The following is an 18,152-nucleotide window of genomic DNA, read 5'->3' on the forward strand; positions in this document are numbered from 1 at the left end:
CCAGCTTGCTGTGAGCGCCGGACGCTCGCTGGGGGAGGGTCTGGATGCGGACGAGGAGCTGGAGGAGGAGGAGGAGGAGGAGGATGAGGAGGAGGAGGCGGAGGGGTGCGTGGTCGGGGACGCCCCCATCATGGACTCCACGGTGTCCACGGCGACGGCGGCCCTGCAGGCGAGGCGGAGCCTGGGCCGGCCGCTGCGCTGGATGGAGCACCTGAAGATGGAACGGCTGAGGCAGGTGAACGGCGCCCCGCCCAGGCCGGCCCACCTGTCCCCCACGCCGCCCCCCAAAGGCTCCTCACTGCCCGCCATCCTAGCCAAGGGTAAGACCCCCTCTGCCCCTCCGCGTCGCCCCGGTCAGCGGCCACACTCGGCAGCACCGCACGCATCATGATGCCCCCGTTAGACCGCCATGTGTGGCTCCGCCCCCCTACAGCACACGGATTTAGTGCAGGAAAGAGTTTTATTAATCAACCTCCGTAGGTCTACCTCTTCATCACACTGACTACACTACTACAACTACTACTGCTACTAGTAGTAGTAGTATAGCACACAACCTACATGCAGCTTCTGTAGACTGAGATAGAGAGACAGTACCAGACAGTGGATTCAGCTCTCTGTCTCTCTCTCTCTCTCCCTCTCTCTCTCTCTCTCTCTCCCAGTCAGCACCCACACTCCCAGTGCCATTAGAACATAGGATACACACACACACACCCACACACACACACACACACACACACACACACACACACACACACACACACACACACACACACACACTGTACTAGTACACACTGTACCATTTGACCTCCACAAGCTGCTAGCTGCTAGTCTATCTGCAATAAAACTGTGTTTTCTACACCAGTATTATTGGGAGTATCAGGTTGTGTGATCAGGGTCCCGACCACATAGTGGAGTTTCACAGCTTAATCACAAGCTATGTGTGCTCGGCGGTGGGACTGACATACCCAGGCGTAACGAATGCCTCAAATTCTCCGTTCCGCTGGAAATCAGTATCAAGCCTGTGTCGTATCACTGCGTCTATCATATCAGCGATCAGAGCATGTAATGGCGTTACATGGCCAAGCTGTGCCAGTTGTGTTTGTGAGGAAGTAGCGTCTGTCTGATGCATCTCTCTCTCCCTTTCTCCCCCTCTCTCACTCTCCCTCTCTCTCTCCCCCTCTCTCCTTCTCTCTCCCTCTCTCTCGCTCTCTCTCCCTCTCTCTCCCTCTCTCTCTCTCTCCCTCTCTCTCCCCTGCTTCTCTCTCCCTCACTCTCTCTCCCTCTCTTCCCCCTCTCTCCCTATCTCTCCCTCTCTCTCTCTCCCTCTCTCCCCTGTCTCTCTCTCCTCCTTCCTCTCTCTCTCCAGGCTCCTGTCTGGGCCGGCCAGGCTGCGGGGGTCTATCCGCTCCTCCCCCTCCTCCCCCTCCCCTCCCCCCCAGGCCGGAGCTGAGCAGCGCCGAGCTGACGGTGCTGAGCCTGCTGGGCGGGGGCGGCGGCGGCGTAGGCCGGCGCGACAGCAGCGGCAGCGCCACCAGCTCCGCCTACCTGAGCGGCAGCCGGCGCTCCTCGGGCATCTCGCCCTGCTTCTCCAGCCGCCGCTCCAGCCAGGCGTCACACCAGGGCGAGACGCCCGCCGGCCGCCACCGGCGCCTGCACAACCTCAGCTCCGCCGACTCCTACGACCCCATCTCCACCGACGCCTCGCGGCGCTCCAGCGAGGCCAGCCAGTACGGCGGCGGCGGAGGGGGGGGGGGAGGGGGGATGCACCCGGGCGGGGTCTGGGGAGGGCCGGGTGGAGGCGGAGGAGGAGGTGGCGGAGGAGGAGGAGGAGGGTCCAGGGGCATGCTGAACCTCACCCCGGCGCAGCACTACCACCTGAAGGCCAAGTACGCCGCCGCGACGGGCGGGCCGCCCCCGACGCCGCTGCCCCACATGGAGAGGACGGGCACGAGGGGCCGCGAGGCAGCGGGAGGAGGCGGCCCAGAGACCGGGGGCCACACGGCGCTGCCCCCGCTGGTCAGGCCCCGCCGCTGCAGCGACGGTGCGGCGACTGGCAATGGCTACGGCGGGGGGGGCCACGCCTGCTACCAGAGGCGGGGCGGCTTCTACCCGGGGGAGGGGCCGGGGAACGCCGACCGGCGGGCCAGCGACCCGGTGCGGACGACCCACCCCCCGCTGGACGCGCTCGGCCTCCTCCCCCAGGCGCAGCGCTTCGGCAGCCTGAACAGCGTCCGCCCGCTGCCTCCCCTGCAGCCCTGCGTCGGCGACGGACGGCCCTTTGGCCTGCTCCAGGGCCACGCCTGCTCCGAGGGAAGCCTCCAGCGGGGCCCACCGCCGCAGCAGCACTCCCCCTGCCCGCCCAGCATCATGGAGCACTCCGCCCTGGAGGCCCTGGCCACGGACGGGGACGAGCTGCTGCTGGGGGACGAGGACATGCTGCCGGACGACCTGGTGCAGTACCTCCGCGCCCAGGCCCGGGTCCAGGCGCAATACCCGCTGCCGGACGACCCGTCCTCTGGCGCCGACGCCGATCTGGAGCATCATCATCATCATCTCCAGGGGGTGAACCTGAGCTTCCACAGCCTCCAGCACCAGCAGCAGCGGGCGGGGGAGAGAGAGAGCCCCAGCAAGGAGGGCATGCCCATCCAGTGGAATGAGGTGAGCTCTGGGAGCGCCGAGAGGTCCCCTCAGAGGCAGATCCAGCTCCAGAACCAGTCCCAGTCCCAGTCCCAGGTCCAGGTCCAGAACCAGGTCCAGGTCCAGCGGTGCACCAGGTGGCCCGGGTCGGAGCAGCAAGGCCCGGCCGGCGCTCCGTTCGGGAGGTTCGGGAACATGGTGGTGCAGCAGCAGGTCCAGTTCCCCCGGGCCCTCCAGAACCGCTGTGCCCAGCCGGGCCAGCCACAACCCCAGCCCCAGGTCCCACTCCTCCAGCCCCAGGCCCCACTCCTCCAGCCCCAGGCCGCGCTCCTCCAGCCCCAGACCCCACTCCTCCTCCCCCAGGCCCCACTCCTCCAGCCTCAGGCCGCGCTCCTCCAGCCCCAGACCCCACTCCTCCTCCCCCAGGCCCCACTCCTCCAGCCTCAGGCGTCGTGCCGGGTCAACGGCGGGGTGAAGCTAGAGTCCTCCCCCAGCAGCTCCTGCATGGAGATGAGAGGGGGCGCCCCCAACCCCGCTCAAACCTTCGGCCGGCCAGACTTCTCCCACATCACCCTGGGGCCCCTCCCCCAAGGCTACGGTCAGCAGGCCTCCTCCGGGCCCGGCCAGAGCCAGACGCACTTCCAGCAGCACCTCGGCGCCTCCAGGCAGATCGGGGACAGCAGGGGCCCCGAGGAGAGCTTGAGCCAGGCTCCTGTCCCCCAGCACCTCCCCCAGGCCCCCGCCCCCCCCCCGGCAGCCGCCCAGCAGCAGATACAGACACCCCGCCCGGCCACAGCATTACCTGACCTCCCCCCAGGGCAACGCCCACAGCCAGGCCCTGAGGAACGCCGGATCCCACTGCGCCCTGGCCCACCAGGTGTCCAGCCTGAAGCTGGAGGCCCCAGACCAGGGCTACCTGGACCAGCCGGCCTTCAGCGACCCGGTGCTCTGCTTTGACCCGGTGGAGACCAAAGGTTCTTCTTCTTCCTCCTCCTCCTATTCTTCCTCCAACTCTTCCTCCACTTCCTTCCCCTCCCTGGAGGAGCCGTGTCTTCTGGACCCGACGGCCGAGCCCGCGGTGGCCCCGGGGCCCGGGGCCCCGGCCGGGGCGCTGCTGTCCCCCGGGGCCGACCAGGTGACCAGCACGGTGGACAGCAGTGGTGCGGTGGCGGCCGCCCTGGCAGACGAGGTGGTGAGCCTGGACTTCGGCTCCATGCTGGAGGAGGCGTATGAGCAGGGCAGCCTGGTCTCCGGGGCGATGAGCCCCTCCATGTTCCAGGGCCTGTCCAGGACCTCGTCCCGCCTGACCACGCCCCGCGCCCCCGCCTCCTACGCACCGCCAAGCCTCAGCAACATGGCCATCGGGGACATGAGCTCCCTGCTCACCTCCCTCGCCGAGGAGAGCAAGTTCCTGGCCATCATGCAGTAACTGCTCTCCCTCTCCCTCCCTCTCTCCCTCTCTCCTTCTCACTCTCTCTCCCTCTCTCTCTGCCCTATAGGAAAAGAATCAGAGGAAGATGAATGCATGTAAAGAACTGACTATAAAAAAAAAAAGAATAATAAAATAAAAACACTTATGATAAAGCGGCAAATTATGAAAGGTTTATTAGGGTTTTTCCCGACACGAACTTGTTGCCAAACAGATTTATTTTGTAAAAGTGTCGTCCCCCACCTTGCGTGCAGGGACGTGTCCAAACAATGTATAGATAAATAGATATATTCCTTTTCTGGAATGAAGGCTATTTTTGGAAGCCCTTCTCTTTGTACGACTAAAAGATGGGGAGCGATCGAGGCCTCAGACCTCTGCTCATCTCTTTCTAACAGTATTCTGTGTATCGTTGCTGTTTTTTCGCTGTACACTGTTGGTATAAATGCATGTTGTATTCAAGGTGGAACAATAACACTGTCTTTATAACTACATAGACTAGCTAGCCCATGTGCCAAGTATCTAGCCTATTGACCACATAACGTTAAAGCCCCTGACTCCATCCTCACTAGGTCAGAATGGGCTGATGTATCAACTTAAAAGACCCCGATGGTATCTTTATATAAGTACTGGTTTTTAATGATATTTACACCTTTGCTATTGTTGTTTTGTTTAATATGTTACTTTTGCGAATATGTAAATCTTAATGTTTCAGTGCTTCTACCAAGTCTTACCCAGTGGTGTGTTTTTTGTCAGAGTATTCCAATATTGAGTCCAACATTAAAAGGACCACGCTTCAAAGTCTTACTGTAGAATTCACAAGCACCATTATAACTAGTCCTGTAGTTGGCTTGGCAAAGCCTATATCATCTGTTAAGGTACTCACGGCTGTATATAACAATGTGTTTTCTTATATTTTCTAGTTGGTGTCGGATTGCAAGGCTATATGGAGGTGCTGTCTCTGTGGAAATAGACATTTGTGAGAGATTTTGGAAGTATTAATTTTGCTTACAGTAAATGTCTTTGTTTTTATGATACAACAAATAATTCACATATTTTAAGTGTAGCACATGATACATTGAGGAAAAAAATGGGTCCATGGTTGTGCTTAACATTATGCCTAAAAAAATATATATTATAGATATGTTTCATGTTTTTTTGTGTTTCATTGTGGCCCAAAATGGCCCATAGCACATCAAATCACCTCATGTTTTGTTTAGGAATTTACAGGAAAACATCCATATCTTATTCTCTTATGGAGTTTTAATACAGAATGTGTGTGTACTGCCGCCGTGTATTGCAGTGACTATGTCAACAGTGTTAGATTTGCCTTGCAATCCCAAATGACAGTGCACATTATATATTAAATAGTTTACCTCCTCTTCAGTGTCAAAGCAATGAGGTACAGATTGTATTATTGTTTTTGGTACTTTTTTGTCTTTTTGTAGCTGTGCATCGATGGTGTTTTGTTTTTTAAGAGGTGAGACTCATTCCCTTGTGAAAGGACACAAGGGAATTGCCATGAGGTATGTGCCTTATATTTGCCTGTTGGAAAAAATAAAATATCACTGCCAATCTTCCATTGTTAATTATGAACAAAATAAACATGTTAAATGTCTTGTGACACCTGTAAAATTCACAGAACATTTATATAAGAAATGTCTGAATATCAGAAAGGTTGAAATGTATAAAAATGCATAGACTTTTTCCTTTAGTTAATTTCATTTTTTTGGGTTTTGTTTTTGTTCTCACCTTTCTTGTCATTTGTTTTTTTTATACATGTAAATACAGTACTCTTTCTGTAGGTTTAGACCAGACATGAGGAGGGGAGGGATCCAGGGCCAACAAGGAAGTGACTTTGAGCACAGGGATTCCCTGGCTCTGAATGGAGCCCAGGCAGGTTGGCTCTGTGTGGAGCAGGGAGTCCAGCACTGACCCCTCTGCCAGGACAGCCACTTGGCTCTTTTATAACTGACCACAAATGTTTGTATGGTTTTAATAAAAAAAACAGAGGAAATTATCTTCCATGTTTCCTGTCTCGTTGTGTGTCTGCTGGTTTTGATAAGAGCATTTTGTGAAAATTTTATTTTGGTCTATTGGTTTGTTATTCATAGAAGTCTATATCAACCACAAACAAACTGAAAAGAGAGAGAGAACAGAATCATTGACTGACTGCTATCATGAGCTTTTGTGCATGAGATTGAGACACAGCACTTACCTGAGTGACAAGGAACTGATTCACCAAATTGCTTATCTTATTGAGGGAGGTTACATGTTCTCTTAAATTAATCAGTTTTAGAGCGATATTAAGCTGAGGTTTTATTGATAATGTGTGAAGTTTTCGTTCTCCTAACGGAGATGCAGTAGCCCATGCCAACCAGATAGCCAGGCCCAGAGCCAGGCCGCTGGTCGAAATCCGACCCATGAACAATGGTGGTGAGGTGGAATAATAGAGAATCACATAACCTGTGCTATTGTTGCCCCCTTGTGGTCATGGGTTGAAACTACATTTAAATTCAGCTCATTCAGTCTGCTGAGATAGAGGTAGATGGCATTGGGTGTCTAAAGGACTGGTTTCGGTTCTCTAAAATCAATCCTTCCTTGATGCCCTCTCTTGAGGTACTCTGATCTAATCTGTGCATTTTGAGAGTGGAGTATTCATGCTGTCTTCCCGAGGACCTTTTATTAGAGATCAAAGCTGAGGGACCATCAGCCCCTCACTCAATGACCTCTTTACTATTGTCATTTCAAAATGGGCCATATGTATTTACAGACTCTTTAACCTGACAACCTATCAGCACACATTCAGTCTCCTCAGATTGGCTCTAACATCTCTGGCCTTCCTGAGATAGTGTAAGTGTCCAGACGCTAGACCCTGGTCTTCTAAGAACTCTCTACCTTTTAGAAGCTTGCGTACACCAAACACAACTGCAAACACACAGAAGACAAGGTGGATTCTCCGTAGGATTTGACCTAGGAGAGATAAGATGAGATCTAACTTGAATACGGCCTAGAGCACTCCGACTGGACACAAATCCAACGAGCCTTTTACCTTTGATGGGGCTGGATGTCTCAGTTCCTTTCAAAGGAGCTCCCTCTGCAGTGCACCCTCCCTACCTGTCTGCCTCGCCTACACCTCAGGCACCTACCGTTCCTCTACACTGTCTCCCAGAACTGTCAAGACACGGGGGAGAGAGTCTGTGGACGGAGATTGTCTGGGTCTCTCAGGGCTGAGGTTCAGTGGTTGAGGCAGAGGCCTGTCAGTCACCGAGTCTACCGGCTGTCTGACTGTAACACGTCTCTCTGACTGAGCCCACATCCAGGGAGCCTCAGAACCCATAGTACCTGGAACAGGGGAGAAAGCAACTCACACTAGTGGAAATATCAGTGATAGTACATATTTAGCCACATTTTAGCATCAGCGACAAACTGATCATCTCCTCTCTCTTTAGGGAAATCATGAAAGTATTAGTTTAAGATCAATATAATTTCACATTTTGAATATTACAGTCCCAGCATACTGTAGTCTAGCCCAATGATAGTAGCTGTAAAAGAGTGGCCCTAGATACATTTATATTTTAAACTTAAAGTGCAAGGAGCAAGTGTTTTGTGTTAATTTAATCATTAATCAATCATTATCATTAATCATTTTAGTCTGTTTTTTTTCCCAAGTCAAGTTCTTATTTTGTCATGTTTTTAAGCCTTTTGGTTGAATTGACTGAGTAAAGTCAGCTTTCACAGTGCAGTCTAAGGTTAAAGGTTAATGAAAGAACAAGTACATACAGTAGGTTTATAATAACACCCAGATGGTGTGATTTATCACTTTATAATTTCAGTCTTGGGGGCGTTATGCCCGAGACAGCCAAGAAAGAAAGTAAGCATAATTAGGCTCTGACACATAGAATATGAAATATTTTATTACTAAAGGTTGTGATACATGGAGGTGAATCGTTTCATCAGGTTCCTTTCACAACTCGATTCTTTTAATGAACACAACTCTATTCTTTTAACAAATCAAACGCATGGAACAATGGTAACGATAAGATATATACAACATGAGAGGAGGGGGGTCGGGGGGAGCTTCAAGAGGCTGACGTTGTTGTGTTACACAGACTGGGCTCATGCAGGAGGCACTTAAAACTGAGAGCCTAGTGAGCCAGGATGAAGCCAGGGGACGAAGGAAGAGAAGGAGGGATGGAGGGAGGAAGTGAAGGAGAGAGAGAAGCTGTGAAACCACCGAAATGTTGAGTAAAATAAAACAATGGCCACCTTCTTTGAAACGGAGAGTCCTACAGTAGATCCTATTCCTTCAGTACGAGTCGAGGGGGGGAGGTTGGGGGCTAGCGCCATCACATGTGGGACATCAACACACACAGAGCTTTTACACAGGTCTGCACTGAATAGAGCACAGAGGGTGCACATTCAAAAGCATGCATCGCCCCAGAATGAGCAATGTGATCTTCAGAATAAGAAAAAAAATAATTATAATGAGGGAGAATGACGTCTCACCCGTCATCGTCGGGCATCATCTCCTTTTAAAGCAACTACGTCACAGAATACTAAACTGACACGTGGAGCCTTAATGATGCAATCGACATATTTACAGGAATTGAACTCTTCAACATCAGTCACTTCAATGCCAGTTAAATAGAAAAGTCCATAACTGCATCGTTGGGCTAGGAAAGGGAAGTTTACAGTGATGAAGATCCACAAAATCAATTTTGTTTCTTTTTTTTCCCCTCCCATGAATGCCTAGTAATTCAATGACCTATGTACAATAAAAACAAGATATTGTATCCATCATAATCAAAATCGGGGGTGGGTGGGTAAGAGGAAACAAAAATTAGTGAGTGTGTTTGGGGACGTCGATGCAGTGTTCCTGGCTGGTTGAGTCGGGTCTGGTCCGGCTTTGCTAGTTCTGGTCTGGTCCCTGTTCAGATTCTCCAAGAAAGCATCCTTCCTTCCTTCCATCCTCCCTTCCTTCCTTGAAAAAATCCCCAATTGGCCCAAATTGTTACCATCAGCTGTGTAGAGAAGCACCTGTCCAATCTGTAATCTGTGATATAAGCTCAAGGACAGGGCCGAAGGAAGGATGCGTTCTAGAGAATTCAAACAGGACCCTCTCCTGGGGCGATGTCCCTCAGATCTTATCCTGGATTAAGGGCCGGTTGAGTCTGATCTGGTCTGGTCTGGTCCAGCCTGGCCTAGTATGGCCTTGGCTGGTCAGTCCTTCTCAGATCTTCTGCTGGATGAAAGAGGTGTTTGAGAGTGGTCTGGTCTGGCCCAGGCTGGCCTAGTATGGCCTGGCCTGGTCAGTCCTTCTCAGATCTTGTCCTGGAGGTGGAAAGGGGGGGGGGGGGAGGGGTGAGTATGGCCCGGGCCGGCCTAGTACGGCCTGGCCAGTGCTCCTCAGATCTTCTCCTGGATGAAGGGGTGCTGCAGGGCCTGGTTGATGCTGATGCGCTTGGCTGGGTCCAGCATCAGGGTGCCGTCCAGCAGGTCCTTCAGCTGCATCACCTTCTTCCGCTGCTCCTCCGGGAGGCGCTGCCCCCCCACCATGTCAGACAGGAGGTCCTTGGTGGGGTTGATGGTGCTCATTACCGTCACCTTCTCCTGGACGGGGGAGGGGAGGGGAGGGGAGGGGAGGGGAGGGGAGGGGAGGGGAGGGGAGGGGAGGGGAGGGGAGGGGAGGGGAGGGGAGGGGAGGGGAGGGGGGAATGTTGTAGTGAGAAGTCTGATCTCTCTTTTCAATAGAGCTGGATCAAACAGTATTTGAAAAGATTGATAATAATAATACTGCTAGCGTCGAGCGAAGGCGAGAGGAAGTTTAGTGACGGTGCGAGTAAGAAGACCGAGCTACCAACCCTTTCAGTCACTTTATCCACTTCTATGTAGAGGAAGTTGAGGTTCTGGTCGAAGTGCTGGTCTTTGAACAGGCCCTTCCGGATCATCTGACGAAAGACAGAGAAAGGGTTGCGTCAGCAGCAGCAGGAGGGAACAGCCCCTCTCTACACGGCAGGCCAGAACACAACAGTACACTCACAGCACAGATGGACAGGAGGGTAAGGCCTAGTTAATACTGTAGTACTAGACAGAGCCATAGCTCGTCTGATACAGTATAAACAAGGCTCAAGGGCTAACATGGAAATGGATTGACTGCAAGTTCGAGATGGTCAAAAACAGCTACAAATCATTAAAAGGACATGTAGGGGGTCATTTAGGATGACAGGTGATTTGTAGATCAGGAGGTTGTCTGATGATAGACAGGACGGTAGGTTACCTTGTTAGGCATCTTGCCCTTCAGGTCCATGGCCAGTTTGATCATGTGGTTGTTGGAGGATCCAGGGAAGAGGATCTTGCCTGTGTAGAGCTCGTAGAGGGTGCAGCCCACGGACCACATGTCTATGCCATAGTCGTACGGCTTCCCTATGACTGAGACAGACACACAACACGAGCCAGAGACAATAATAATTTCAATACACACAGTAATCGCTAACCTCACTGAGGCGATCTTATCTCAATAGCACATGAAGCTGGATGTAGTGTACAGCGTTGGCTATAGTGCACAAAATAGTCATCGCTATCATGGGGACGTCTTGACAGTAAATAGTCTAAATCGGCAACAGAGAAATGATACGTTTAATCAACCCGGTAGACATCGTAGCTTACTGATTTCCGGAGCCCTGTAGAACCTGCTGACGAGGTAGGGTGTGATGTCGTTGTCAGCCACGTGTGACGCCGAGCCGAAGTCGCAGAGCTTCAGGATGGTCTTCGACTCGTTCACCTGGGGGACGGGGGAAGGGGGGGGGGGGAGACGGGCCGGGTTAGACAGGCCAGGTCAGGGGTCAACACACAAACTGACGACAAGCAGTCGGGTTCAGTGAGTTTAAAATAAAACGGATAAGCGGCACGCGTTCACGGCGCCGAGCGCACCAGGATGTTGTCCGGCTTGATGTCGGCGTGGAGGATGTTGCAGCGCTTCAGCAGCTTGAGCGCCAGGAAGAGCTGCTGGCTGTAGGAGCGGACCGCCTTGATGTGCAGGCCCACGTCCTTCCCGTACTTCTTCAGCACCTCCCGCAGGTTCATGCTGGAGGGGAGACCCGGGAGAGAGGATGGTGAGACGGGAGAGAGGGGGGAGACCCGGGACAGAGGGGGGAGAGACGGGGGTGAGATGGGAGAGAGGGGGGTGAGTCGGGAGAGAGGGGGGGGACCCGGGACAGAGGGGGGTGAGACGGGAGAGGGGCGATATTCTAACAGGCTACAAGAACGTGCGGCACTGGCGCTGAAAGAAAAGGGGATATCACCTTTTCTGTTTTCCAGGTGTGATGTCACATCCTGGAGTCCACATTTAACTATACTTGCTATATTTTGATTGATACTGCCGGCGTTCCGTGTTGTGTATCAGTGTGGAGCCGTCGTCGTCGTCTCTCTGTACCTGAGGGGTTCGAACACCAGACAGAGATGCTGCTTGTGATAGAAGTGCCTGAAGAGACGCAGACAGTGGAACTTGTCGTCGGGATCCGCGTCGTTCAGCTTCTTCAGGAACTCCAGCTCCTTCAGCCCGGTCTTTTGCCTGCGGAGCAAGAAACGTCGGCGGGTCAGAACGGTCCGATTCGCGTCGGGGGAGGGTTAACGTGTTTCACGGAGGGGAGTTCAGTTCGACTCACATGAGCTCGTTGTTGCGGATGATCTTGACCGCCACGTCCTGGCCGGCGCGGGCGGTGTCTCTGGCCCGGATCACGTTGCTGAACACCCCCTGGCCGGTGTAGCCGTACACGTCGTAGCGCTTGTCCAGAGTCTCCCCGAGGTTCACACCTGCCAAGCATCAGACCGGGGTTACATTAGGAAACGCTGCCGCAGGGATGTACAGTAAGTGGGCCTACACAGCAAATTACACAGGGAACAGGGTTCTCTGATATCCCAAATACAAATTAGAACATTAAGACATAAACCCTATTTTAATGTAGGGCCTTAATATTTATGGAGGTAAGTGTGTGTGTGTGTGTTTTAGCGAGTATGACTTACGGTAATATCCCTCAGCGTCGGTCCAGTTGTCCCTGAGGTTGGGGTTCTCCTTGAAGTCCTTTCCCACCCCTGCTGCTCTCATCCTGGCACTCTGCACACACAAACCACCACAGCAATCAGCACATCAAACGCACTAGAACCGGATTTAAACATGCCAACATGTGTATATTTAACATATCTATATTTAATACACTTATGATTCCACACAGCCAGGAACTAAAAGGAACAACATGAGTCGTATACACATTGGATTAAGTCTTGCAAATGGGTTTGAATGTTTAACATCAAAAACAAAATCAGCACTTACGATTACACATAAAATGGTTCTTTCATGACTTACATCAAAGTCTGCTGCGAACATATCATCAGACTCTGTGAACATGTCTGGGGCTGTAGGCTTCTTTGGGTTGGATCCTGGTGAAGACAGGAGGGGCAGAGACCACAAAGTTAGGCGCGCGAGTTCCCACCCTCCTGTCGTCTTTACAGAAAGAGGAAATGTGAATCGTTTGTGAGTCACATACTGTGCAGAGATCAAAACATGCTTCAGCTGGCTGTGTTACCAGGTTCTGGGCTTACAACCAGCAACTGAATAAGACACATGACAACAGGAAAAACAAAACAAAAAAAAACACACACACGTGTCAACACGCTGTCAATGGTGCCCACCAAGGAGTCAAAAGCCCTGCATGTCTTATATGTGAGTCACCGCTTAGCACTGTCAGCTTTCTCCCAGGCCCCATGGGAGACAGCGGTGGCACACATGGGAGACGTCTCAGTCAGAGGAGACAGGGCCATTGTGCTGGATCTCCTGTCAGTGGTGGAGCTCCCTGGCAGAGAGGGTACAACAGGGGGGTCCAGAGAGCCCTGACTAGCATACATGAACAGCTAGAACAGACTCACTCACAAACTCTCCATCTCCTTCTCCCTCCCAGCGCCTAAACAATAATGAGATTATTTAACATCAATGATAGCTTTAGTACACTCACTCACAAACTCAGTTCTTTTACTAAACCACCTTTTCCCTTCCCAGCGCCTAAACAATAATATTAACATCAATAAGAACTTTATTGGGACACTTTTTACGAAAACAGTTAGAAAGCGCCTTAACGGGATTATCCAAAAGGGTAGAAGCGGGACGCCTCACCGTCTTTCTCCTGGGCGATCATGAGGTTGTGCTTGGCTTTGATGCTGGCCTCAAAGGTGTTGAGGTTCTCGCGCTCGTACTCCTTGACATCCGCCGCTACGCGCTCCAGGATGTCGTCGGGCGAGGGGGAGCGGCTGCGCGTGCTGCTCTGCGGGCTGCTGGGTTCCGACGCCATGTTGCTGTCCTCGTTCACCGCACAGTATTTCTGGAGGGGAGGGGGGGAGTCGGGGAGGAGAGACAGGGTCACAACCGAAATAACAAACAGGGATAGAGATTGTAATGGGTTGGCGTTAATCTGGGGGGGGGGTCAAGCTATAGTCTGAGTAAAGATTACGTTTTTAGAGTCATTAAGGATGGAGTAGGAGTAGAGCAAAATGGCAAAAGCAGTTTATGCCAGTGACGCACGGAATGAAGTGATGAGTTGAAACATGAAACATAGAACCCAACAGTAGATGTGTGTGAGGGTGAACCAGTAGGGCTAGACAACCCAACAGTAGATGTGTGTGAGGGTGCACCAGTAGGGCTAGACAACCCAACAGTATATGTGTGTGAGGGTGAACCAGTAGGGCTAGACAACCCAACAGTAGATGTGTGTGAGGGTGAACCAGTAGGGCTAGACAACCCAACAGTATATGTGTGTGAGGGTGAACCAGTAGTACAAGACGACCCAACAGTAGATGTGTGTGAGGGGGGGGGGAGACCAGTGGTGTTAGTGACCTGGACGATGGCCAGGCGCTGCTGGCGACGTTGCTCGATGAGAGCCTCCTCATCCACCTCCTCTCCATCAAAGTCCTCCAACCTGCGACACAAAGACACGGCAACTTAGAAATACAGGAGGCAAGGATCGGGCAAGGGGCCCTGGGCTGTTTGAGTTCCCCGAAAGTACAACCTTATTTTCTCTGACCCCAACATAGCTGGATAGGTAGAAAGAAGCACCCCTCTCAGCTGTCACTAATGCAGTCAAGGAAGGGCAACGTTCTCAGAGAATAGGGGGGGCCTTTGAGCCGGAATCGGCATGTCACTTCCATGTCACAGGAAGTCGTTTCCCCTCCCTCCACTCACACTTCCTCCCCCGAGGACTCCTGGTCGGCCTTCATGCCCTCCGACAGGCTGCCCTTGAACTTGTCCTCGTCTCGGCTGCGCCTCCTCCTCCGTCCACGGTCCCGGGACATAGAGCGCCGGTACTGTCTGGGCCGGCCGTACCGGTCCCTGTCCCCCGACCTGCGGGTCAGCGAGGAGAGGACCATCAGTACACAGCGAGTGTGAATATATCAGTGGCCTGCACCACTTCTATGCATTGTTCACAAATTGTATGTATGATCAGCACCTCTTTGGGGGGAATATGAATTCCACAGTGGAGTACTGTGACTATGGTGGCGGGTTTTTGCTCCGGCGCCACAGGGCCGTCGGATCCTCTCACCTGTGCGCCAGCGGGGACCTGCTGATCCGTCGGCGCGGCGACGGGCGCAAGAGTCGCCGTGGAGACTGCGACCGTCGCCTCAGCGGGGAGCGACTCACCCGGCGTCGGGGGGCGGACCTGGGGCTGGCCTCCCGCGACCTGTCCCTGCCCGGCCCTGCGTCTGGCCTGGGGCGCTTCCTAGAGGGGAGAGAGCCACAAAGAGGTCAGGCAAGACATTCTACAGCGGTGTTCTAGAATGTACTGAACGCTAATTTGACTTCGGAGCGCTTGCCTTACTCTCACGGCAGTAATTATGTGCATGACTGTGTACCATTTAGACGAGTGGTAACCAAGGAGCCTGCACAACACGTTACACAGTTCCACTCACGCTCCAAAGGTCTTGAAGGTAGTGGGCGATTATTAGACAAGGAACAACAAGAATGCCATATTCCATTTTCTCTGAGTAATGGTGCTGAGGACATTTGTGAGGTAACTGACAGTTTGTCAAACTTTTGTCAAATCATTAAAAAGGACATGATTTGCTGAAGACATGTTCCACTCCACGTGAACAATAAAGTTTTTTTTCTGACCCTACCTCAGTGGTGAGTCCTGTCTGTCGGCGTCCCTGCGCCGGGCATCGGGGGATCGGCTGCGCGCTCTCCTGGCCGGGGACCGGGTCCTGGAGGGGGGGGAGTGGCTCTGTTTGGACACCCTATCAGAGGCGGGAGCTGCTGCCTGGTGGGAGGGGTCCCTGTGGCGGGGGGAGGGGCTCTGCCTCCTTGGGGGGCTGTGTCCTCCCGCTCCTCGTCTGTGCGGGGAGCGGTTCTCCTTCCCGGAGGAGGCGTCCTTGGACGGGGACTTGGCGGGGCGCTTGTCACGCTCCGGCCGCTCCGCCTCTGACCGGCCCGGGCGCTCCCGTCCTCCTCCTCCTCCTCCTCCTCCGGGGGATCTGGACCTGCGGCCGCCGCCGCGCTCCGGGTTTGGCCTCTCGTCCGGCGGCGGCGAGGAGCGCTTGTCGGAGCGGCCGGCTCTCTGCTCCGCTCGCCTGCCGGAGGGGGAGGCGGACTTCCTGGTTCGCTCCTTGGATCTGTCCCTGCTCCGGGAGCGCTTCCTGTCTTTAGATCCGCCACCGTGCTCCTTGGCTGCTGCCTCTTTGCCGCTTTTGGTTGCCCTGTCGGCCTTGGCCTCCTTGCCTGCCCTGTCCCTGGACCTGCTCCTCCTAGAGCCGGATTTGCTGGCCTCCGCAGAGTCCCGCCGGGCCCTGCCGCTCCTGCCCCCCCGGGGGGAGACGGGCCTCCCCATGCCGCCCCTCTGGCGCTGCTCACCATTCCGGACGCGGCCCTGGCCGTCCGCGTCCTCCTCCGACCCGGAGTTGTAGCCCTGCAGGATCAGGCCCATGCCTGACTGCACCTTGCCCTCCATCAGCTGGCTGTCCAGCTCAGCCTTGATCATGGCCCTCTGCTTCTCCAGTTCCTCCAGGAGGGCCCTGTCGTCCAGGCTGGGGTTCCCCGAGGAAGGGGAGGACTCAGTCTTTCTGTGGCCGGAGGCCCCCGGCAGGCCGGCCGCTGAGGGGGAGGAGCCCTCCTTGCGTCGGTGCTTCTTGTGTTTGTGCCGGTGCTTGCGCTTGCGCTCCTTGTCGTCCTCAGTGGCGTGCTTGTGTTTTTTGTGCTTGCTCCGGTGCTTGTGTTTCTTCCTCTTGTGTTTGCCGCCACCGCCACCACTGCTGGTGTGATGTTTAGATGCCGGTTCTTCCATCTTCTCCCCGTTGGCCTCCCCCTCTCCAGCCTCTTCGTCCTCCTCTTCTTCCTCAGACATGTCACCACTGTCCTCCTCGTTGCCACTCTTCTCGTAGGCCTCTACGTCCTGCTTCCTGTATGGGATGGGGAAATATTTGGTCAGAAATACAACCCTAGAACTATGTTAAGTCTGTGAGGTCAAGAAAATAATCACGCAATATATATTAACAAGCTATATCGCAATAAAGTGGTTGGAAAGTTGTGATAAAAGCAAAACAAAACAATTAATCCTTTACCAAGCAAAAGAATACCAAAACCCTTAACCACTTACCAAGCTAAGAGTACCAAAACATGATTTGTGCGCCCTTATGTTCCAATAGCTATGCCTAGAAAACCAACTTAAATAGCCGTCTAAAAAGTCAACCGGCAACAACTTACCTAAACAACTACGTCACCATGCGTTAGATAATCAGCCAACTAACTTACATTTTCTCGAACACAGACCAGATAGGGACAGGACAGAGATCAATTGATGTTCAACACATGTTGCTAACCAACTCCCAATGTAAAGCAAACAATGGGTGTGAGCAAAAATGGGTTTGCACCTGCTGTGTATAATAATATTGTTATAGCCATCTCCTCTTGCTTTCCAAACTTGACCGCCAAGTGACTAACGTTATTTCAATGCGCAGCTAGCTAACGTTAGCTCACGCTAATACACACAGCAAATGACATCGAGCATTGTTGCTGACTAGTGAGCTAGTTAGCTTAGCATAGCTAAGTCGAACCTGTATATTAGCCAGGGGTTGGCTAAAAACACCCTTGGCCTGCTTTGCGTGCCAGGGAAGAGGTATGTATGCCGCATTCGTTTGAAAGACACCCAAAACAAAACAACTGGCTAACTGGGTGAAGTTGTAGCTAGTACACTCTGTTCTTGAGAATCAAAGTAGCTAAGCTAACGTTAGCTAATAGCTCGCTAAACCGTATGTCTGACGCTAACGGCAACCTAGCTAGAGTCGTCGTTAGCTAGACATAACGTTAGCTAGCTAGCGAGCCAGCTCCTGTCGAATTAGCTTACGTTGAATACAACCGCAATGTAATTGAGACGATTTAACGTGTTTAAGAAAATTAGGAAAATATGTATCAAATACTTTGTATAATTATTATTCTCTAAAATGTCTTACACGTGTTCGTTTCCATTATTCATTCTTCTAGAAGCGATTTCCATCTCTACGTCGGCCATTTTCCTCAACTAAAGGCCTATTCTTCGTTTTTTTGTATACACACATAATACAAATTAAGGGTTGATCTGCCCCCTACTGGACTGGCGGGAAGATTTTCTCTCCACAACTGTTACATTTGTACACGAGGGGACGGTGTTCAATAGCAAATGACTGTAGCCTAGAGAGCAGTGTGATAAAGTTTCCATGATCTTATTTTTAATGTCGGGCTATTCCATAAATGTTTTTCAGAACAGAAACCCAGTGTAAGGGATTTCTCATGTGGCACTATTCGAGTTACAGTCACATTCACTTCGGAAATCCCCCCCTGTGTCAAATCTAATCATAGAGCCGATGACAAGGCAGCGATCCGTTGATTTACTTATAGAACTCGTGGCAGTTCAGGTCTCATCAAAGATCTTTTAATAAATTCAAAAGTTTATCAAGTAAGTTCAGTAGCTAGCTTAGGCTACTTTAGAGCTTCTCCTCACATGGACAGTCAATGATTATAACAAATAGGGCCTACAGTAAGAACGTTGCAGCAATAGGCTCTAGGACACAAAAT

The 18,152-nt window shown here is 52.6% G+C and overlaps 2 protein-coding genes across 2 annotated transcripts in view; one reads left to right on the plus strand and one right to left on the minus strand.

Moving 5' to 3' along the window:
• The window catches only part of gli3 (GLI family zinc finger 3), a gene marked incomplete at both ends in the record, with an annotated part of 32,987 nt that extends 28,921 nt beyond the window's left edge, over positions 1-4,066 (plus strand). The window contains 8 exon segments of the mRNA XM_084453766.1: positions 1-10; positions 170-320; positions 1,367-2,470; positions 2,473-2,486; positions 2,590-2,733; positions 2,794-2,916; positions 3,016-3,351; positions 3,395-4,066. The exon segment at positions 1-10 is cut by the window's left edge and continues 80 nt beyond it. Of these exon segments, the coding sequence (XP_084309892.1) occupies positions 1-10; positions 170-320; positions 1,367-2,470; positions 2,473-2,486; positions 2,590-2,733; positions 2,794-2,916; positions 3,016-3,351; positions 3,395-4,066 (2,554 nt within the window).
• Positions 4,067-7,996: 3,930 nt separating this feature from the next.
• On the minus strand, positions 7,997-17,613 carry prpf4bb (pre-mRNA processing factor 4Bb). Its single transcript, XM_084461571.1, has 15 exons — positions 17,552-17,613; positions 15,227-16,501; positions 14,653-14,829; positions 14,295-14,453; positions 13,950-14,031; positions 13,233-13,437; positions 12,429-12,502; positions 12,089-12,179; positions 11,731-11,878; positions 11,499-11,636; positions 10,997-11,150; positions 10,733-10,847; positions 10,344-10,495; positions 9,928-10,014; positions 7,997-9,676 (listed from the first exon to the last, which is right to left on the minus strand). The coding sequence occupies exons 1-15, from the start codon at positions 17,608-17,610 to the stop codon at positions 9,473-9,475; spliced, it is 3,120 nt and encodes a 1,039-aa protein (XP_084317697.1). The 5' UTR covers positions 17,611-17,613; the 3' UTR covers positions 7,997-9,472.
• Between the last annotated feature and the right edge of the window lie 539 nt (positions 17,614-18,152).

The sequence above is a fragment of the Borostomias antarcticus genome (genome assembly GCF_949987555.1).
Source record: "Borostomias antarcticus genome assembly, chromosome: 2".
Lineage (NCBI taxonomy): Eukaryota > Metazoa > Chordata > Actinopteri > Stomiiformes > Stomiidae > Borostomias > Borostomias antarcticus.